This window comes from Meles meles, chromosome 1, assembly GCF_922984935.1.
Source record: "Meles meles chromosome 1, mMelMel3.1 paternal haplotype, whole genome shotgun sequence".
NCBI lineage: Eukaryota > Metazoa > Chordata > Mammalia > Carnivora > Mustelidae > Meles > Meles meles.
In genome coordinates this window covers 145,845,452-145,869,500 of record NC_060066.1, presented here as the reverse complement: position 1 = coordinate 145,869,500, position 24,049 = coordinate 145,845,452, and the positions used below count along the sequence as shown (strand labels likewise).

At 38.7% G+C, this 24,049-nt stretch overlaps 1 protein-coding gene and 1 pseudogene across 1 annotated transcript in view; one reads left to right on the top strand and one right to left on the bottom strand.

Annotated features, from left to right (window-relative positions):
• Positions 1 to 16,708: 16,708 nt before the first annotated feature.
• Positions 16,709 to 21,473, bottom strand: LOC123942726 (annotated as a pseudogene).
• A 1,905-nt stretch (positions 21,474 to 23,378) lies between these two features.
• PRKACB (protein kinase cAMP-activated catalytic subunit beta) overlaps positions 23,379 to 24,049 on the top strand; it is a 121,764-nt gene continuing 121,093 nt past the window's right edge. The window contains exon 1 of the mRNA XM_046006792.1: positions 23,379 to 23,598. Within this exon, the coding sequence (XP_045862748.1) occupies positions 23,553 to 23,598 (46 nt within the window). The 5' untranslated portion in view covers positions 23,379 to 23,552. The remainder of the gene's footprint in view (positions 23,599 to 24,049) is intronic.

Genomic DNA, 24,049 nt, shown 5'->3' with positions numbered 1-24,049 from the left:
TGCTTTTCCATTCAGCCACTGTATGCCTTTTCATTGGAGAATTCAAGCCATCCACATATGAAATAATTATTGATAGGTAAGGACTTATTCGCTGTTGTGTAGTTCCTTTATTTCTTTCTTCCTCTCTTGCTGCTTTCCTTTATGATTTGATGGTTTTTCCACAATAGTATGCTCTGATTCTCTTCTCTTTATCTTTTGTGAATCTACTCTAGGTTTTTGTTTTGCAGTTAGTATGAGGCTTACATAAAACATCTTACAGGTATGTCTATTTTTACACTAATAACAACTTAACCTTGATTACATAGAAAAACTCTACTCACTCTTTTCTGTTTCTGATGTCAGAATTTACTTCTTTTTATATTATATAATCATTAACAAATTATTGTATCCATAATTTTTTAAATACACTTGCCCTTTCATCCTGTACTAGTGGAGTTAACATACCATCATATTATAGTGTTTGAGTACTCTGAATTTGACCATATATATGTTCTTACTTTTATCACTGTTTTGTATATTTTCATATGTACAAACTAGCGTCCTTTCTTTTCAGCTTGAAGAACTCCTTTCAGCATTTCTCATAAGATAGGTTTAGTGGTAGTGAATTCCCACAGGTTTTGTCTGTCTGGGAAAATCTTTATCTTGCCTTTATTTCTGAAGGCTAGCTTTGCCAAGTAAAATATTCTTGGTTGACAGGTTTTTTTTTTCTTTTTCTTTCTTTCTTTTTTTTTTTTTTTCTTTCAGCACTTTGAATATATTATCCCACTCTCTCCCAGCCTGTAATTTTTCTGCTGAGAAATTCACTGATAGCCTTGTAGGGACTCCTTTGTAAGTTATAAGCCTTTTTCCCCACAGCTGCTTTTAAGATTCTCTTTTTGTCCTTGATTTTTTATAGTTTTTAAATAATGTGTCTTGGAGAGAGTTTCTTTAAGTTGATATTGTTGAGTGATCTATAAACTTCATGAACTTGGCTATCCAAATTTCTCTACAGATTTGGGAAGTTCTTAGCCATAATTTGTTTAAATAAGCTTTCTTCCCCCCCTTTTCTCTTCTTCTTCTGGAACTCCAGTGACTTGCAAACTGGTCCTTTCAATGGTACCCTGTAGTTCAAGTAGGCTTTCTTCATTCCTCCTATTTTTTTTTTCTTTGTCTTCCTCTGGATAATCTCAAAGTTCTTGTCTTCAATTTCACTGATTTTTCTGTTTGATCAAGTCTGCTGTTGGTGTTCTCTGTGGCATTTTTCCTGTCATTCATTGAATTCTTCAGCTCCAGAATTTGTTTGGTTCTTTTTTAATAATTTATGTCTATTCATTAAACTTCTAGTCTTGTTCATGTGTTGTTTTCCTGACTTCACTGAAGTATTTTTCTGTGTTTTCTTGTAGCTCATTGAGTTCCCTTTAAAAAGTTAATTTGAATTCTTTATTGCATAAATTATGGATCTGCATGTCTTTGGGTATATTTACTGGAAGATACTGTGATCCTTCAGTCATTCAGTCAAGAAATCAAGTTTTCTTGATTTTTTTTAAATGTTCTTTAGAGTTTTGTGTTACTATCTTCTCATTTGAAATAATATCTACTTCTCCAGTCTTTACTAAATGCCTTTGGGTGAGAAGTACCATCCTTTAGCCTTGCTAGAGATTCTGAGGTTTTCTCAAACCTGTTAATACATCTGCTCCATGCATCTTGCTCCTTCTTGGGGTAGAATTCTCAAGCTTGTATGCCTTCTCTCAATTCTGCAACACACCAGGCCCAGTGCCCATAGCCTCTTGTTTTCACTAAGGTGGTGACACATCTCAAATTTGTGGTCTCTCACTGGCCTGCAGATTTGGGCCTGCTTTCTCTGCATGTTTACTAGCCATCCTCTAAAGCTTTCTTTTGTCCATTGTCTTCAGAACCGTGCACAGGGTGTTGGCCAGATTGGAGAGGCTGTGTGGGTGAGTCACATAAGATGTTGGGGTTGCCCTGCCCATGGGCCAATTAGGGGTATCCAGAGACGGGGTTTTTCTCAGCACTATGTGAGTAGGCTTCTTGATAGAGTGAGTAGGCTACTTGATAGAGTTCATAATGCAGTTAATAGTACCTAGTGTCCCTTTAATGCCCTCTGAGTCATATGTATCTCTTCCCCAGACTTTTCCCACCCTCCAGCATTTAGTTCTCTAAACAGGGTGAGAGAGAAATGACTTTCTTTGGCAGCATCCACACAGTTGGGAAAGCTGGGTGCTCACTCACTCATCATGGGCATAGGAAAAGCTCTCTTAGCCCTAAACTGTGCCGCTTTGAGGGAGGAGTTATTTGGGTAAAATCAAACTATTCCTCTTATTCACTCCAATGCACCCAAACTCAAAACTCACATTCCTCTTCTCTAACAGAGTGCTAGAATTTCTCTTCTGGAAACCTAGACTTCAGCAAACGGTCTCTCATCCAAAAGTGATTTTCTAAGACTGTGTTCTCCAGGGTCTCCAGGTTTGGGTTCAAGAAGGGATGGAGCTGGTGCAGCCACTCTGGCAAACAGAATGGAGGTTCCTCAGAAAGTTGAAAATAGAGCTATCCTATGACCCAGCAATCACACTACTGGGTATTTACCCTAAGGATATAAATGTAGTGATCTGAAGGGTCATGTGCACCTGAATGTTTATAGCAGCAATGTCCACAATAGCCAAACTATGAAAGAGGCTAGATGTTCATCAATAGATGAATGGATAAAGATGTGGTATACACACACACACACACACACACACACACACACACACACACACTAGAATACTATAGAGCCATCAAAAACCGAAATCTTGCCATTTCGATAATGTGGATGGAACTAGAGGGTATTATGCTAAGCGAAATAAGTCAATCAGAGAAAGACAACTATCGTATGATCTCTCTGATATGAGGAATTTGAGAGGCAAGGCAGGGGATCATGGGGAGAAGGGAGGGAAAAATGAAACAAGATGGGACCAGGGAAGGAGATAAACCATAAGAGACTCTTAATCTCAGGAAACAAACTGAGGGTTGCTGGAGGGAAGGAGGGTGGGATGGATAGGGTGGCTGGGTGATGGACGTTGGGGACGGTATGTGCTGTGGTGAGTGCTGTGAATTGTGTAAGACTGATGATTCACATACCTGTACCCCTGAAACAAATAATACATTGTATTTTCATAATAAAAAAAAGAAGGGCTGGAGCTACTTAATGCACCACTTCACTATCTCTAGCAAGGATCAAGGTCCATCTGCCTATATTACCTGATGCATAGGTGAATGAGACTCCTCCTGGTGTCCTTGGCCCAGAGCGGTGGTGCTGGATCACACAGCTCCCACATAGTCACTCTTATTCATAGATGGGTGCTGAATATTTGTTGTTGGGGAGAGAGGAATAACACATTAAACCCACAGCCAATAGCACTATAACACATGCCTGAATGAAGCTTATCTAACACACGTATTTTTCTGTAAGGTACATTACAGTTTCCTTGCATGTAGTAACACATTCTCTCCCCCTGCCCCACACTGACAACTAAAGAGAATCCCTCTCACCACCTTCTTAACAGGGGAAGAGAGCCTGGTAGCTCTCAGATTTTACTGTCCTCATTGTACCCCCAGCCCCACAGGGTCAAGCATGACCCAAGCAGAGCCTCAGAAGCTGTCACCATCTCTGCACTTCGAAATAATAAGGACTTCAAATCTTCTACTAATTCCATTCACCAGTCCAACACACCTCCCACATACAGGAACAGGAGGATAGATATCAGGAAACCTCATTAAGAGAAATAAAGGAGAAAATGATTTTAAGTGGTATCAACATTTTCTAAAGCTCAAATTATGCCACTGCCCTAAAACTGACAAATTAAATAACCCAGCAAATGGCCATGATGCAGGTCAAAGGGAATTAATGTTGTTCCCTTCATTGTGAGGGAAAGGACAGAAACAACTGTTTCTGTCTTATGTCTTATGTCACCATAATGCTGATGTCATTTCACCTTGGCTTTAAAATATATTTTAACACCTGATAAATAAAGTTAGCTCTCTCTTTACTTTTTGTTTTTAGAACTTTTCTGGCTATTCTCCCTTTTTTTGTGGTAGTGGATTAGGACTGGAATGGTTCAAGGTAAAAAATAGAGCATTGAATTAAAGGGTGGCTATGGCATTTGGAAAGTATGGGAACAATGGTAGTCGTAAGAACTGTGGAGCTGTTATAAGCTCTTGTTAACTCTTTTAGAAACCTGTAGAAGAGAAAGACAAACTCAGGCCATCCAACTACTAATTCATACATTTGTGACTTAATAATATTGTTTAAGGTAATCCTTACCTTCTCCAAGCTCTATGAAAATTAGACTCAAGATCCGTTTGTTTATAAGAGTATCAGTGCTATGATAAATATGAAATTCCCAGCCTTTCCAGGTCTCCAGTGTCAGCAGGGCCATAATAGAAAAAGGATGGGATCCTAAAACTCATTGGCAAGCTGAAACTAATACCACCAGAATACTCCGAATGGCAGAGCAGATCCCTACTGCATGTTGGAAGAGAGCAGTCCCTCTTAGCTAAAAATCTTGCAAGAACCTCATCTGACACATGTGCCTCAAAGATTATGTGTGTCAGCATCAAGATCTACCTTCTTGAACAGAAAGAGGCTGTCTCTCCTTGAGGAGAAAATACAGTTGATTGTGACTCTTCATTAACTATTTGTGAATTTGCCTACTCACTAAAATTTATTTGTAGTCCAAAATCAATACTCACAACACTTTCATGGTCATTTGTCATCATATGCATAGATGCAAAAAATCCGAGCTGCTTGCTGCACACACACCCAGCTGAAGTCAGACAAGACCGTGTTCTACCTTCTTGTTTCAGTGTTTATACTGTAAACAAGGATCCTTTTTCCAGCCTAGTTAGTACTGTGTTTTCCACATTTTTGTGTTTCTTGTTGGTGATTTTTCTGTTTAAAATGTTTCCCGGAGTAGTTTTGAAATGCTGCCTAGTGTTTCCAAGTGCAAGAAAGCTATGATGTCTTACAGAGTAAATATATGTTAGATTATCTTCATTTAGTTGTGATTTATAGTGCTACTAGCTGTGAGTTCATTGATAATTAATTGATATTATATATTTTTAAAAGATTTTATGTGTTTGACAGAGAGAGGGAGAGAGAGAGAGAGAGAAAGCAAAAGTAGGCAGAGAGGCAGGCAGAGAGATAGGGAGAACAGGCTCCCCACTGAGCAGGGAGCCTGATGCAGGGCTCTATCCCAGGACCCTGGGATCATGTCCTGAGCTTAAGACAGACGCTTAACCAACTGAGCCACCCAGGTGCCACAATAGATATTACATATTAAATAAGGGTTTTAAAACAGAAACATATATAAAGCAAGGTGTGTGTTGACCAGTGTAGGGAAGTGTTATGACTCCAGACTAGTAGAAATCTAACCATGTATTTATCCTACAAGTAATGACTCGGCGACTTTATAGAAAATAACTACCTCAAATAACAAGAGTTGACTGCACCTTATACATGAAAGGAATTTCAAGTTCCACCTACGAAGTACTTGCAGGAACTAAAAGAATACCTGTGGGAGTAGACTGGTGGTAGTGAAGGTAAGGAAATATAAGACTGGATAGGGAAAATTCTATTGACATAGGGAACATCCTCCCCTGCCTTGTGATTCAACATTCTGGCAAGGGTGCCTGGAGCCAGTCCCAATATGGTTTCAGACAGCATTTGGAAACTTGAACATGATGATGCTTACATTAATGAGGTGGAGATAATAGAAATGTTTTGGAACAGTATTAAAGAGAGACTTAGAAAGCTCCAGATATTAAAATTTTGAATAGATATTTATAGTGAGACTGGAGAACCCACCACCTGACTTCATTTCATGGACAAACCCAGAGGACACATTCTTCACTAAGGCAACGAGGAATCTACAAATGAGAGAGCTCAATAGCTCAGGTTGACAGTAGGATATACTGCCATGGAATAGACTGTCTTACTTATTACTGGAAGATTTCCTTTCATGCAGGCTTGTAGCATGTACAGAATTTGACCACATATCTGCCCATAAAGTAAGTACACACAAATTCAAAGAGTGAATAATGCAAAGAATTTACTTTAACAACTATGCAACAGCTATTAGAAATTAATAGCAAAATCTGACTAGAAACTCTCTTAAAGTTTTAGGTTTTACATTTATATATAGAAAGAGTTAATTTTTCTTTGTTGTGTGACATATGGATTAAAGTTTTTTAAATATGGATATTCTAATTGTTGTGGAACCATTTGTTTAAAGACTATCTTTCTGCACTGAAAGTGTAACTTAACCTTATTACACCTTTTTCAAGAATCAATTGAAAACATATATATAGGTCTATGTCCAGATTCTCTATTCTGTTCCATTGATCTCTTGTCTATCTTTATGCCAACAGCACATTCTGTTGATTTACTGTACCTATGCTTAATTTCATGTTTCAACTTTCCTGAGCTAAGGGATGCCTAGCTAGCTGGAGAGACAATTTCTGAGTATGTTTGTGAGAGTGTTGCTAGAACAGATTAGCATTTAATCGGTACACCAAGTAAAGAATATCCACCCTCACCAGTGTGGGTGGGCATTATCCAATCTGTTAATGGCCCAGATAGAACCAAAAGACAGAAGAAGGATGAATTCTCTTTTCTTGAGCTGGGGCATCCATTTTCTCCTGCCCACAGATGACAAGAGCTCCTGGTTCTGGGGCCTTTGTACTCTGGGACTCATATCAGCTGTGCAGCCTGCTCCCCCAGGCCTTCAGTCTCAAACTGAAGTTACACCAGCAGCTCCCTCGCTTCTCAGGTTGTCACTCAGGCTGAATTATACCACCATCTTTCCTGTTCTCCAGCTTACAGTTAGTTATTGTGGGACTTCTCAGCCTCCAGCACTGTGTGAATCAATTTATATATTAAATCTCTTGTATTTAACTCTATATGTCCTAATAGTTTTGTTTCTCTGGAGAAATCTACTACTCTATAATTTTAAGTCAGGTAGTGTAAGTTTCCCAACTTGGTTCTTTTACAAAGTTGTTTTAACTATTCTAAGTCTTTGGCAGTCTATATGAATTTCAGAATCAGCTTGCCAATTTTACAAGAAAAACCTGCTGTAATTTTGCTTGTGATTGGACTGAATCAACAGATGAGTGTTGGGGGAACTAACGTCTTAAACAGAGTCTTCTGATTCATGAACAACGTGTTTCTCTCCATTTATTTAGTTCTTCTTTAACCTCTTGCAGCAATGTTTTATAGGTTTCAGTTTATAGGTCTTGCACATCTTTTGTCAGATTTATTCCTAAGCATTCCATATTTGTTGATGATATTTAAACTTGATTTTTAAAATTTCAAATTTCTAATTGCTTATTACTAAAATATAAAAATACAATTGATTTTAAAATAATGAGCCGGTATCAGGCAACCTTGCTAAACTCATTTATTAGTTCTAAAAGGTTTTTAATAAATTCTACCATATTTTCTACATGGACAATCTTCTGCAAATAAAATATTACTTCTTTCTTTCCAATCTGGAGGGATTTTACTATTTTTCTTGCTTAATTGCACTGGATAGAAGCTCTAGTAAAATGTTAAATAGAAGTGGTGAGAGCAGCCATCCACATCATGTTTCTAACCTTAGGAAAAAAACGTTCGATCTTTCACCACTGAGAATATTAGTTGTAGGATTTTTGTAGAGGTCTTTTTATCCATTTGAAGAAATTCCCTCTCCTAGTTTGCTGAGAGGTTTGGTGGGGGTTTTTTTTGTTGTTGTTATTGTTGTTGTTTTTTCCAAATTAGGAATGGAAGTTGGCTTTTGTCAAATGATTTTCTGCATCTACTGAGATGATTGTGGCTTTTCCCCCCTCTGCTAATGTGTATTACATTGATTTTCAAATGTTAAGACAATTTTACATTTTTTAGGATAAGCCCTACTTGGCCACGATACATTATCCCTTCTATATATTGTTGGATTTGGTTTGTTAAAATCTCACTTAGAATTTTTACATATGTGTTCATGATTGATACTGTTCTGTAGTTTTCTTTTCTTGCAGTATCTTCGTGTGGTTTTGGTATCAGAGTAGTGCTGGCTCTAACCATTAAGTGAGTTGAGAAGTATGCTCTCCTCTTCAATTTTCTGCAGAACTGGCATTCTTTCTTTCTCAAATGTTTGGAGAATTCAGCAGAGCTTGGAATTTGTGACTCAGGGTTAGACAAAAATTTGTTAGATATGACACAAAAGCATGATCAAAAAAATGATTAATAAACTTAATAACTTTTCTTTGAAAGACACTTAATAGAATGAAAAGACAAAATACAAGCTGAAGGAATATATTTATAAAAACATATCTGATTAAAGACTTGTATTCAAAATATATAAAGAACTCCCAGAAATGCAATAACAAAGAGGAAAAAAAAACCCAGTAACAAATAGGTATAAAGTGTGAACAGATGTTTTGCCAAAAAAGATTCATGGATGAAAAATAAGCACAGGAAGAAGTGGTCAGAATCAGCAGTCATTAGGTAAATGTAAATTACAACCACAGCAAGATGATGTACTTTGTTAGAATGTCTGAAATTTAAAAGATTGTTTTACTAAAGTGCTAATGTGGAGGAACTGAAACCTTTGTACAATGCTGTTGGGAATATGAAATGGTAGAATATCTTAAGGAAATAATTTGGCAGTTTCTTTAAAAGTTAAACATGTATGTCCCATATAATCCAGCCATTGTACTCCTATGTATTTACCCAAGATAAATGAAAGTATATGTCCATATGAGGACTTGTAAGCAAATATTCATAGTAGCCTTATTGAATTAGACAAAAATTGGAAACCTAAAGATTGATCAATAGGTAAAAGAACAGCCATAAATAGAATACTACTCAGCAATAAAAATCAACTGTTGATACATGAAACAGCACGGATTAATCTAAAAATTATTACACTAAGTGAAAGAAGTCACAACAAAAAATTGTACATATCGCATGAGGACATGACATAAAATGTTATAACATGCAAATTAATCTATACTGACAGAAAGCAGGTAAGTCATTGCCTGGAAATACATGGGCAAGGAGAGGTATAAAGGAAAGATTACAAAGGGGCATGGTGAAACTTTTAAAGATGATGGATATGTTCAATATTATGATTGTAGTGATGGCCTCATGGGTGTGTGTTTATGTATTTTATTTTTAAAAACGTTTGTACATTTAAATGTGTGCAGTTTATTATGTTAAATTTTCTTCAGTAAAGCTTATAAAAATTTAAATACATTAAAAATATCATAAAGAAAATAAAAACTCAAACCACGAATGGAGACAAGATAATTTGCCATAGTATGGATCACAAAGGATTGGGATTCAGTAAATCCCCTAAAAATCAATAAGAAAATAGGGGACAACTCAAAAGAAAAACAGGTTAAAGTAATGAATAGAAATTTCACAGATGAGGATGCATACGTGGCTCTCAAATACATAAAATTATATTTAGTTTCTTCAGTATGGAAAGTAAGAGCACTTTCCAGATGGGTTAAAATGGAAAAATTAAAATTAAATATATGTGAGGATGTGGAATAATAGGAATTGGATATAAATTGGTATAACCACTTTTGAAAACAGTTTGCTATATCCAGGAAAATTGAACACACTTAAATTCTACCTCCCCATAATTCCACTCTTGGCCATATGCCTAAATAAACTGTTGAATGTGTATTTATAAGCAAGAATACTTATTGCAACATTGTTTAAAAATTATATAAACAGTCTCAATATCCATTAACAGTATAAAGGGTATATAATTTATGGTATATTCATGCAACAGTATACTTATAAACATGTAAAATGAATGAACTATAGTGTATATATCCACATGATTATAACTTAAAAACAATGTTGAGTGAAAGAAGCAAGTTACAGAAGAATTCTTACAAATCTTATAAATTTCAAAAGCAGGCAAAACTGAAGAGTGTATTTTAAGAGCTATATACTTAGGTAGCAAAATAAAAACAAAAACAAAAGTCCCACAATAAACATACAGGAAAGCAAGAGAATGATCAATTCAGGGTACTGTTTATCTTTGGATAGGGACAATGAATGAGAAGGTCTCATAGGATGTATCTGAGATATGGTAATATTCTGTTTCTGGGCTTGATATGGGTACATGGATTTTGGTTTATTACTACCACTGAATTTGTACATTTATATTTTGCACAGTCTTTGTTAGGTATGCTCTATTTCACATTTTTTGAACGTTTAATAGAAAGTATAGGAGAGATGACAGCGAGGAGACTGGTTAAAAGGCTAATGCATTTATGGTTTGTCTCCCTCCCAATCCCATCTTGTTTCATTTATTCTTCTCCTATCCCCCTACCCCCCCATGTTGCTTCTCCATGTCCTCATATCAGGGAGATCATATGATAGTTGTCTTTCTCCGATTGACTTATTTCACTAAGCATGATACGCTCTAGTTCCATCCACGTCGTCGCAAATGGCAAGATTTCATTTCTTTTGATGGCTGCATAGTATTCCATTGTGTATATATACCACATCTTCTTTATCCATTCATCTGTTGATGGACATCTAGGTTCTTTCCATAGTCTGGCTATTGTAGACATTGCTGCTATAAACATTCGGGTACACGTGCCCCTTCGGATCACTATGTTTGTATCTTTAGGGTAAATACCCAGTAGTGCAATTGCTGGGTCATAGGGTAGTTCTATTTTCAACATTTTGAGGAACCTCCATGCTGTTTTCCAGAGTGGTTGCACCAGCTTGCATTCCCACCAACAGTGGAGGAGGGTTCCCCTTTCTCCACATCCTCTCCAGCATCTGTCATTTCCTGACTTGTTAATTTTAGCCATTCTGACTGGTGTGAGGTGATATCTCATTGTGGTTTTGATTTGTATTTCCCTGATGCCGAGTGACGTGGAGCACTTTTTCATGTGTCTGTTGGCCATCTGGATGTCTTCTTTGCAGAAATGTCTGTTCATGTCCTCTGCCCATTTCTTGATTGGATTGTTTGTTCTTTGGGTGTTGAGTTTGCTAAGTTCCTTATAGATTTTGGATACTAGCCCTTTATCTGAAAACAAACTGGGGGTTGCTGGGGGGAGGTGGGATTGGGAGAGGGGGAGCGGGCTATGGACATTGGGGAGGGGAGGCGAACCATAAGAGACTATGGACTCTGAAAAACAACCTGAGGGTTTTGAAGGGTCAGGGGTGGGAGGTTGGGGGAACAGGTGGTGGGTAATGGGGAGGGCACGTTTTGCATGGAGCACTGGGTGTTGTGCAAAAAGAATGAATACTGTTACGCTGAAAAAATAAATAAAATGAAAAGCTACAAAAAAAAAAAAAAAGGCTAATGCAATTATTTACAAAAAAGAAATCTAAACACTTGGAGCTCTATATTATCTGTAAGTCAGGGTAGTTAGTTTGAATAATTATTTGAAATTAAATGAGTTAACCTAAGTGCTATGCATAGTATATCCCCAAAGCAAGACTCAATAATTACTTGTTTTCCACCTCTCTTTTCTCACTGATTCCTATACTGTACGTGTATATACATAGGTAGCAAAGAGTGAATATACTAGATAAGTTTTCAGTACCAATTCCGGAAGTCTAGTGCTATCCTAAGTATTCTTAAGAGTTGCCTGACCAAACTTGTGTTGAGACTGTTGATTTGGCTTTGGATGAAACACAATAGGGTAGTAGTTCTCAAACTTAAATGTGCCTAAGGATCACACTTAAACATAAGGATTACACACACATAAGCGTCCTATTTTGTTAAGAGGCGGATTAATTAGAACTTACACAAAAAAACTCTGATATAACAGATTTGAATGGGACCCAGAAACCTGCATTTTAAAAACAAGGACTTCTCAATCATATTCACACAGATGGTCTAGACTAGACTTTTGGAAATGCTGGTTTTACTGATTAAAAGTTCTGGAATGAGACTGATCTGGGTTCAAATGAAGTGTATCTAGTTCTTTATTTCCTAGGGGTAAAATCTTGGGCCAGTTATTTTACCTCTTTATGACTCATGATCATCTAGTGAAATGGGACCATAACAGTTCCCACTTTATAGGACTGCTATGTGAGTTACATGAAGTGGTATATTTAAAAGGTTAAGTGCAGAGTCTGGTGTATACATAGTGAACTTTTATTTACAATTACAATTCTTGGTGGTGGTGGTGGTGACTTTGTAGTCAATTTAGCTTCTTAACTCTGTACAAAAAGTTGATTCAAATCCCTATTACATGCATTTTATTTTATTTTATAGATTGATTTATTTGAGAGAGAGAGAGAGAATGAGTGAGTGCAGGGGGAGTGAGAACCTCAAGAAGACTCCCCACCAAGTGTGGGGCCTGGTTTGGTTCAATCCCACAACCCTGAGGTCATGACCTGAGCTGAAATCAAGAGTAGGATGCTCAACAAACTGAGCCACCCAGGTGCCCCTACATGCATTTTAGCATCTAGTCCTCCTTATGATTCTATACACATTTCTGATGGGCTTGTATTTTCACGGACTCCTCCGGCCCTGATTATCTGTTCCTGAGCAATTTTTGTTCCCTGTTCTATATTACCTATGGCTATTTACTTCTTTGTCATAATTTCAAGGCAAAGGCAAAAATCGTCCTTTATACTTCATCATTTCCTTTAGAGCAATCACAAATATAAAGCTGTTGCATGTAGCAAAAATGTAGTTGAAGATCTGGGAGCTACGTCAAGTGCTATGTAGGACACAACTTGGAATCACATGTTAGATCTTTTAGCTGCCATTGTCTTCACCACTCCATATAAAAAACCCCAGTCCCCAGACTTCTTGCTAACTGTTCCCTTCCCATCTCTCCTCCTTGGGATTACTCTGGAATTTTGAATTCCAGACTGAGCAATTCAGCTCTCTCTAGCCAGTCCTAAACCTGAAGTTACTCATAAAAAAACTCTGTACCTTTTATGCAGCAAGATTCATAGCTTCTTAGAGCGTAATTATAATTATAAATAGTATATAATATAAACTAAGACATTTAGAAATTAATATTGAGAAAAAAGTACTTGCCAGACGGAAAAGAAACAAAGAAGTTGAAAAATCACCTTAAATATTTTCTACCAGGTTCTGCCATATTCCACATATATTCAAATAACCCCTTCAACTTCCAGATCACAAAAACTAAAAGTTCATATTTAACTTTTCTATTTAATTGGATACTCAATAGTTATTTAACAGAATAGTTTAGAAGAAAATTAAAGTGCCTTTTTCTTCTTTATCTTATTTCTAGGAAATCAGTGCTTCCAAATAATGACTTTAAATGTAAAGAATTTCATTTATTTATTTATTTATTTATTTATTTGACAGAGAGAGAAACAGCGAGAGCAGGAATATGAGCAGGGGGAGTGGGAGAGAGAAAGCAGGCTTCCTGCTGAGCAGGGAGCCGGATGTGGGGGTCTATCCTAGGACCCTGAGGACATCACCTGACCGAAGGCAGATGCTTGACAACTGAGCCACCCAGGCGCCCTATGTAAAGAATTTCTAACACACCTGTGTGAAGTGTAGAGAACTTCTTGAGACTCTAGAGTTTGGGTTTCAGTTCTGGTTTTGCCTCAGACAATTTAACAATTCAATAACCTCTCTTTACTTTTTAAAATAGGGTGAGGTATGTTAGTTTTTTTACTGCTGCTGAAACAAATTGCCTTTAACTTGGTGGTTTTTAAAATTATCTTTACACTTCAGTACAGCAGAAATCAGACCAGGATCTCATTGGGTTAAAACCAAGGTATCAGCACTGTTGTGTTCCTTTCTGAAGACCCTCAGAGAGAATCTATTTCTTTGACCTTTCTAACTTCTTGAGGCTGCCTACATTGCTTGGCTCATGGCTCCCTTCTTCCATCTTTAATGTCAGCAATGATGTAGAGGTCTCACATCACATCACTCTAAACTCTTTTTTTTCCCTCTTCCACTTTTAAGGAGCCATGTGACAACACTGGGCCCACAGGATAGTGCAGGATAATCTCCCTATTTTAATGTCAGCTAATTAACAAACAACTCAATCTGCAATCTTTATTTCCCTTTATCAGTCAAGGTAACATATCCACAGAATCTGGTAATTAAGACTTGGATATCTTTGGGAGGGCCTTATTCTGCCTACTGCATCAGGTAACAGAGTATTACTCATGCATTTAACTGAAAACTTCTATGATTTTATGTAAAGTCCATCACATTTTGGGTGGGGGGAGGAGTAGTCCTTTATAGTACCACTGAGGAGAAATACTTATGTTTACTAACACCATTAAATAAAATCTCTGTAATGGACATTGTTGTTTTACCGAGGGGTCAACTTATAGTCCATCCTTTTTTGGTACTGGGAAATTTCTGCTTCCCCACTGATGAATCCCAGGATTGCTAATCATTTGCCTTATCCTGGGCAAGAAGCAAAAACTGAACCTAAGATAGGCCAACTGAATTCTCTCATTAGAAACTGAATTGTGGGAAAAAAAAAAAAACAAGATTGAAGACAATACATATTTTGTTGTTCCATTGGCTATTACGGCAAAAATGTCAATCAGCAACAAATATTTCAAATCTTTGGAGCTGCCTGGCTCCTGAGGATGCCAAGCCCAGTCCTTCAGCTTTCTTTTCCTTCCTATAAACGTCTGTATATTCTCCCAGTATTTTGCTTATATTAGTTAACTTCTAGCATGCAATCAAACTGATACTCTCTCATTCTTTGACCTCTTTGACTACATTTCCTGTTTCTCTCTCAGCTTGTCTGACCACTCCAGGCTCCTACCATGTGAGGTTCCTTTTAGAACTCTCCTCTCTTTTCTGTTCCATAATTGTCCATTCTTAGATTTTTTCTTTATTCTTGGGGCACCTGGGTGGCTCAGTGGGCTAAGCCTCTGCCTTCGGCTCAGGTCATGATCTCAGGCTCCTGGGATCCAGTCCCGCATCGGGTTCTTTGATCGGCAGGGAGCCTGGTTCCTCCTCTCTCTGCCTGCCTCTCTGCCTACTTGTGATCTCTCTCTCTGTCAAATAAATAAATAAATAAAGTCTTTAAAAAAAAAGATTTATTCTTTATTCTTTACATTTTCATTGAGATTTCAGTCAGATCTGTGGCTTTGACTCTTATCTTTATACTGAATTCTCAACTCCTGTATTGAATTAACTCTACATTTTCCTGCTATTCATCATCTGCATTTAGATGTCACACTACCAACTCAAACTCCGTAGGACCCAAGTCATATACCTCTCATTAATTTAAAAGCTGGTTTATGTTCTTCATTCCTGACTTCTGTTATCCAGTCCCCCAGGATGGAAAATTGATTAGGAGCAGTATTTCTGATTTTTACTGTATTAGATATCTGTTGCTTTTACCTATCCTATATGACAATTTCTTCGAGAAAACTACACTTCTCTCATTCCATGACAGTCATGGTACCCTGCCTCCACCCTTCACAGAAATGGTTATGTGATTATACAGAACCAATATGTATAATCATTTAGAATGTAATATTTATTATAATTATACTGTTAAATTTTTTATTAATTTTAGAGAGAGACAGAGATAACAAGCGAGCATGAGCAGAGGGAGGGAGTTGAGGGAGAGGAGAGAAAGATTCTCAAGCAGACTCCACACTAGGTGTGGAGTCCAATGTGGGACTTGATCTACAACCCTGAGATCATGACCTGGGCTGAAATTAAGAGTTGGATGCTTAACAGACTGAGCCACCCAGGTGCCCCATTGTTATATTAGTATAATCATATGTAATACACAACATAATAATTATAACATTTAAAATATGATATTGGGAAAGAGAAGTCATTGTTCTTTAAGTAGCTAAGCTGGAAGAATATAAGTCTGTCATGTAGAGTGAGCCTGTCTGGCTCATTATTAGGAGAGAGTTTTATTTTAAAAGTGCCATCTGGGGGCGCCTGGGTGGCTCAGTGGGTTAAGCCGCTGCCTTCAGCTCAGGTCATGATCTCGGGGTCCTGGGATCGAGTCCCGCATCGGGCTCTCTGCTCAGCGGAGAGCCTGCTTCCCTTCCTCTCTCTCTGCCTGCCTCTCTTGTGATTTCTCTCTGTCAAATAAATAAATCTTTAAAAAAAAAAAAAGTGCCATCTGGGGGCACCTGGGTGGCTCAGTGGGTTGGGGCTCTGCCTTCAGCTCAGGGTCCTGGGATTGAGCCCCACGTTGGGCTCCCTGCTAAGTGGGGAGCATGCTTCTCCCTCTCTCTGCCTGGTTGTGATCTCTTTCAAATAAATAAATAAAATCTTTAAAAAAAAAAGTGTCATCTTAAACTGCAAGGATATCCATGAAACATCACAATTAAACATGACAAAGGAGAAGCCATGTTGTCAAAATGTCCATTTAACCCACCCAAACATCTCAAACCCCGCTTTGCTGACCTTTGATCACCTCATTTTTTAAAGTTTCTTTTCCTTTTTTTAAACAAGAGAAAGCAGACAGGTACATGTTGGTAAATGTTAATTGCACAAATTCACATAAAGACACAGTGTAATCTCTGAGCGCAATATACAGAGGAGGGAAAAGGCTAGAATTCTATGCACTACTACACAGGGGCCTAGTACATTCCAGGTTTCAGCATAGCTAAGGGAGCAGAAGGCTTTTCTTTTTTCCCCACAGAGCACAGTGGTGTTCACGATTCCATAAAGTTTTTGTTGAGACAAGGAGAAATAAAAATGAATTTGGAACAAAAGCAGGTAGAGATTCTTTTCCCACTATATTCCCCCTGAGTAAGTTGAGAACCATGGTATAAAGAGAGAGAAAAGAGACTTCAGAAAACAGGGTGAATGAACACCAGAGGGAGGGGAAAAACACTGCAACTTGATCCCAGGGATTAGAGAAAATTAAAAAAGGAAGGTTGGAATCCATCAGTGTTCCATTAAGTCATCTTCTCCTGCATCCTCCTCCTTCCTTCCCCTCAACATCATTGTCATCTTCCTCATCTCCTTCTTCAATATCTTCCAATCATTCTTCATCGGCAGCAGCATTTTATTTCCTTCCCCTTTTTCATCATCCATATGAAAAAACAAGTAGTACTATAATGGATTTGGCCAAATACCATCTTTTTTTTTAAATATTTTATTTATTTATTTGACAGAGAGAGATCACAAGTAGATAGAGAGGCAGGCAGAGAGAGAGAGAGAGGGAAGCAGGCTCCCCGCTGAGCAGAGAGCCCGATGCGGGACTCGATCCCAGGACCCTGAGATCATGACCTGAGCCGAAGGCAGCGGCTTAACCCACTGAGCCACCCAGGCGCCCCCCAAATACCATATTTGATGACCACTCCTCTCATCTGCACCTGTCTCAGAATGTTCAGTAAATCAGGTGGAGCTCTCTGGTTCCTCATGCTGTCTCTTCCTGCTGGTTTTATTCTACGTTTGACTTGAATGTTTTGTCAATTCCTTTCCAGATTTCCATTTGATTTCAGTGGACTTTGATGATGGATCACTACTCTTATTCAGATGAAATTCTTTGGGGAGAACTTTATTTTCAAAGTAAGGGTTTTCATCAAAATTAAAATCTATTCTGTAACCTGATTTAATACTCCAAGAAGTGCAGACACTTGTGGATGGCTGACATATGTTGTTACCCAAAGATTTGGGATTTTGGCAATAAATTCCAACCTCTTCTGGAAAAATGATTGGCGGAGTTGTTACATTTCTTTTCTACTTTCAAAATAAGCTCAGTGGCTTGTTCATTAAGTCTGTCTATTTCATTTTGTACTTCATCAATATGTTCAGTTGCTTCTTGCTGTTCTTTTTCTCTCTTGGCAAGTGCTGAGAGGTTGACATCGCCTCTGGCTAGGGGGCAGGAGGCAATCTTGGTTTCTTCCTTTGAGGTAGGACTGAAGACTGGCGTTTGGGGGCCATGCTGTGAGGAAACTCCATAAAAACAGGAGAGATGCACATCTGGAAGAAGTTCTGATTACTCCAAAGTTAACTTATCTTATTTTAAATAATTATTTACATGTCCATTTTGCCTTACACAAATACTTGATTTTATTCATCTTTATATTCTTTTTTTTTATTTTTATCTGTATTCTTTTTTTTTGTTTTTGTTTTTTTTTCCCATTTTATTTATTTTTTCAGCGTAACAGTATTCATTCTTTTTGCACAACACCCAGTGCTCCATGCAAAACGTGCCCTCCCCATTACCCACCACCTGTTCCCCCAACCTCCCACCCCTGACCCTTCAAAACCCTCAGGTTGCCCCAACCTCCCACCCCTGACCCTTCAAAACCCTCAGGTTGTTTTTCAGAGTCCATAGTCTCTTATGGTTCGCCTCCCCTCCCCAATGTCCATAGCCCGCTCCCCCTCTCCCAATCCCACCTCCCCCCAGCAACCCCCAGTTTGTTTTGTGAGATTAAGAGTCATTTATGGTTTGTCTCCCTCCCAATCCCATCTCGTTTCATTTATTCTTCATCTTTATATTCTTATCATGCTTTCCATATAGTAAGAACTAACTGAATGATTACTGTTGAAACATAAATACAAGAAAACATTGTTATTGCAGGGTGGGCACAGGATTACAGTGACTATTTTATGGCAAAAATTATCCTAGTACTTTTCACAGATGACTTAATTTAATCCATGTAACTTCACACTTTGGGAAACCAAGACCAAGGGAAATAAGGATAGTTGTGTGAAGGTCAAAGATGGTGACTATAACAGAACATGAATCCAGATTTTTCTGAATATAAAACTCAAACCCTTTCTACTTCATCATACACCACTCTGGTTTGTTACTGCCAATACTATGAATACAGTTTTATTTCAGTGGGCCAGATTCACCTGAGTCAAAAGATGGGCTTAAATTGTAAAAGCTGAGATTTCATGAAAGCTCTTGCTGTTTCATGATTTCATAAAGAAACAAATGTTTTGTAAACTTAGGCGTTATTTTTGCTCTATAGGCATAGTCCCAAAATGCATAACACAAAACTGAAATAGCAGAAATTTAGCCATAGTTTTGCTAAAACACGCTAGTATAACCAGAATATCCAAAATAAACATACCTTTTCTGAAATAGTGTATTACATATTAAGAAAGCAAAAAAAGTTGGTTTTGTTCTCCCAAGTTTTTTTCCCCCCCTTAGGCTACAATTCTACTGTTACTAGCTCATTTTTGTTGAATTTGAGCAGGTTACTTAACCACAATCAACTATTTTAGTCTCGTCTGTAAAAAAAAAAAACAAAACAAAAAAAACCCAGAGACAAATATTGAAATTTAGATAATAAATTTGTCATCAAACAAAGGGATTAGAATTCAGCTCAAGAAGAAAACTTCATACTGTACAACCACTTGAACAATTATCACAACATATTTGTAACTTATTAACTACAAAATTACTTCTTCATTTTGGAAGTATTATTCTGCCCTTTGCCTGCCTGATATTTAGTGTGGTATCATTTGGTTTAGGACATACAATACTGTACAATAATGAAATATCAGACTATGTGGGTTACTAATATTATTCAAAAAATTATAATCTTAGGATGGTTAAGTACGTTTTTACTTGCATTTATTTGGTGTAAAATACAGTATAAAAACAAATGATCTGGTCATATTCTCCAACAGTCACCAACTTCAGCTTATCCGTCCTTGTGATTATAAAGGAAAAACAAATATATCTGATATACATTATTTTTGAGGGTGTTTTGCTTTAAAAAGTCTTGGAAATCAAGTTAATAATATAATTAAAAACTACAAAATAAACTGAAATAACAATTTACTAGTTTTTCCCCATTTTCTCATTCCCAAGTAAAGAGATATCTCTAAGAAGAAAAGGGCTAAGGCTCTTAAATCTAGGGCCTTATTTTTCTCATCTGTAAATTGGGAATACTAAAATCTAGATCTTAATGTGGATTGAGATTGCATTTGTCTCTCAGAAAAGGACACAAAACCTAGCATTCTTCCACTTATCATTTGACCGATCTTGCCCAAGTTACTTTACTTCTTTGAACTTTTGTTTTACTCATTTGTAAAATAGGGCTAATATGTCTAGCTTATGTAGGTTTGTTTTGAGGATCAGATTTAAAAAAGGGAAAGTGTTTTTACAAAGTATAAGAAAATGTAGGACTAATTATTTCCAAAATGAAATATAATTTTCCCTGCTACAAAGTGCTGCAGATTCTCAGATAAAATATCATATGAAAAAGAACTCAAAGTCTTTTCTCTGTAATGACCCACTTCTTACTGTGTCTGCTTTCCTATGGAAATAGTTCTATCTTCGTACTTGTCTAGGTTATAGTAAAGTCATTTGTGGCAAAGGACAGCAATTGCCCCATGTTACTGCTAATCATCTAAAGAATAACTGAACAGTTAATGACATTTCTGCCCCTTCTGGAATGTAAAAAAAAAAAATTCTTGAAAAATAGTTTTCTATGTGCTAAACAATGGTTTCCTATAGAGAACTCTTCTCTAATAATGAAAAGGCAACTTGTACATAATGACAACTAAATGACTGTGAATGTTAACTAACTGAAAATTATGAAACTATATTCCTAAAGTATAATCTTCCTTGAATCAGAGAAGCAGTGTAAGCTAATATAACAAACAGTACAAGGAAAAAAGAATAAGAAGATATTTCTAATTGTTGATTTTTTTTATTAATAATTAATTTACTTTCTTAACCAATGATAAAGTTAAATTGAGAAAGGGACAAATTTTGTAAAGCTGAATATTTTACTTATTAATTTTCCAGAATGTAGTTATGATATATGTAACTCTGTAATAGTTGTCAACAGTATCCTTTGCAAATTAATGATTTATTCAGCTGCCCTCTAATTAGAGGCCTAGAACTCAAAATCATGTCAAGGAAAGGGACAAATTTTGCCTATAACCACTCTTTTATTATTAAAACTGGTCTATAAAAAGGCATACATTTAAAAACTCACCCCAGTGAGGACAGTATGAATATTCCAGGATTCTAGAAAGATTCCCTCCAGAATAAAATATACCAAAAAGTTGTCTTTAATTTGGTATATAAGTGGCTTAATGTTATTTAGTGAATTTTCCATATGTAGGGCAAATGTCATATCTACAGCACAAAACAAAATATGACTGAAAAGATGTGACATTGTTGCAACACTGTTACATGCTGACACATAGACTATATAGTAACCTATATAGTCCAAACCCTTTTTTTTCTGTTATTTTTATATTAGCTGGATTTAATGGAAACCCTCAAAACAATACAGTAGTCCCTCCCCACTTATCTGTGGGGGATACATTCCAAGAACCCCAGTCAATGCCTAAAACCACAGATAGTTCCAAATCTCATACATACAATATCTTTTCTTATGCATGCACACTACCAATGATATAGTTTAATTTATAAAACAGGGACAGCAAGAGATTGATGATAAATAACAATAAAATGGAATAATTTTAACAATTTATTATATTAACAATATTAACAATATATTATAGGGGCGCCTGGGTGGCTCAGTGGGTTAAAGCCTCTGCCTTCGGCTCAGGTCATGATCCCAGGGTTCTGGGATCGAGCCCCGCATCGGGTTCTCTGCTCAGCAAGGAGCCTGCTTCCTCCTCTCTCTCTCTCTCTGCCTACTTGTGATCTCTGTCTGTCAAAAAAAACCCAAAAAACAAAAAACAATATATTATAATAAAGTTATGTGTATATGGTCTCTTTCTGATCTTATTCTATATTCACCTCTCTTGTGATGCTGTAGGATGATAAAATGCTTTCATGACGAGAAGAAGTAAAGTGAAGGACGTATAGACTATGACTTAGTGTTAGGCTACCACTGACCTCCTGACAGGTCAGAAGGACAATCACTGGCTTCCTTACGGTGGATAACTGAAACTGTGGAGAGCAAAACTGGATAAGGGGGAACCAGAGTATAATGAAATTCCCCCAAAAGTAAACTGTATCTTTTAATCTCTTCTATCTCAAATCAGTGGATTTCAAATGAGAAAGCAATTTACCACAACTTCCGCGGGTTTCTGACCAACATTACAGAGAAAAGGATGGACTTTGGAGTGCAGCCCCCTAGGTTTAAATCCTGCTTCCGCCAGATGATAGCTGTGTAACCTAGAGTAAATTGCTTAACTTCTCTGTCCCTCAGTTTGCATATTAAATAACGATAGTAAAGCTACATTATCTCACAGGATTTTGAGGAACAATTTGTTAATATTTATACAGTACTTGGAATACAGTGTCTATAATACAAATATTTGTTTAGTTAATTTAACAGAATTGATAATACGATATAGAGTTTACCGAGGAACTTCCTCAGTTAGCACTCCGTTTTGGTCAGTAATGAAAAATATTTTTAAAAAAAATTCTGAAAAATATCCTCAGCTTACTTTCAAGTCAGCAGGTGTCCATTAAACCCTGTGCACCTGGTGCCTTGGGGACACAAAACAGGTTTATGTGGTCTCGCCCTCGGGAAGTTAACAGACTTTCCGCACTAGGTTTGGAACAAATGCTCACAGAACAGGGTCCAAAGGAACATGCAAAAGGAAAATACTACACCGCCACATAAATCACCTGATAAATAAAGGTACTTGAAAATTCAAGTGCTCTAAGTATATGAGTAAGTGCTCTATGTGTATCGATAAAAAGCAATTATCAATTGGGAATGCATTTAACATCTACACAGAAAGCTGCTAAATACAATGCCTCGCATCAACAGACATTGTGCAGAAGTAAAATTTTCCTTATCTCCGCCCGGGGTGTCTGATAAAACCTTGAGTGACCCCACAAAAGAGCGGCGAAGGAAACCCGCACTGGAAACATACAAGGGCTTGCGACGGATGCCCCAGAACCCGGAAGACAACGGGCTCCCAGGCTCCCAGCCACAATCGAGATTAGGGACCAGTCTGCCCCCGCCAGAAGCAAGAACGACGGGGCTCCCCTCGCATATGATCTTCTACACGTACGTGCTGTTCTCCTCGGCCTGTCGGGAGCAGGCGACTTTGAATGAGGAGCCGTTGGGATACGGAGCACAAAGAAAGCAACCGAGCGCCCACAGGGCTTCCCGCGGCCCAGCTCCAGGACATGGAGGAAGACAGGTTCCTCGAAGCTAACGGTTCTCACGCCACCTCCCACATCTGAGGGATGAACATCCGAGCTCAATCCCGTGCGACAACACGCCAGTTCAGCCAGCCGCCGAGGTGCCAGCCAGTTACCCCACTCAGCCGCCCCAGATCAGGGCCCCCCACCCAGCCGCCCTCGTCCGGACCATACGTCACTTCCGGCGCGCGCCAGCCCGCGGAGATAGAACTGGGCCTGGGCGGGCGGGCGGGGGGAGCAAAGGGGGCGGGGCGGGGGAAAGGGGAGTGTCTGCCCCCGCCGCCGCAGCCGCCGCGGGTGCTACAGCTGCTGCCTCCCGGGCTGAGGAGTTGGCTGAAGCCCGCCCTCCGAACCGGCCCAATCTTCCCGCCTGGTCTCGGGGCGCCAGAGCCGGGAGCGCTCATCGCTTCGACCCGTGCAGAAGCGGGACTTGCTTCAGCCGGTGGAGTGGCAGGGACGGCCCTGGCCCCCTTTCCCGTCCCTGATCCCTTCTTTCCATCGCCCCAGTCATGGGGAACGCGGCGACCGCCAAGAAAGGCAGCGAGGTGGAGAGCGGTGAGTCTAGGGCCGGGTCTGGGTACCGTACGGGCGGGCGGGCGCGGGGCATCGACCGCCCGTCCGGTTCGGAGCCCCGAGGCCGCGGGCATGGTCCAGGCCTCGCAGCGGCAGCCGGGAACTGCTCGTGGGGGCCCTAGGGACCAGCTGCCTTCCTCCTCCACAGCCTCCCCCCCCGCCCCGCCTCCGGCGTGAGGGCAGAGCGCGAGGGGCCGGATGGAGAGATTGAGAGAGTGTTCCCCGAGATTCCCTTTCTCTTTAGAGCGAGGGGACGCACTCGCTAGAACAATTCCCCAAATATGGTCCGGATAAAGAAGTACCTCGTACCACTCCAATCCTCGCTTCCCCTACCCTCGACCACCTCTTTGGGAGCCACAGGTAGTGCTGTGGGCAGAGTTGGCCCTTTTCCCTCCATCACTTGGGTTCTGCCCAACCTAATCACAGCTTAGGT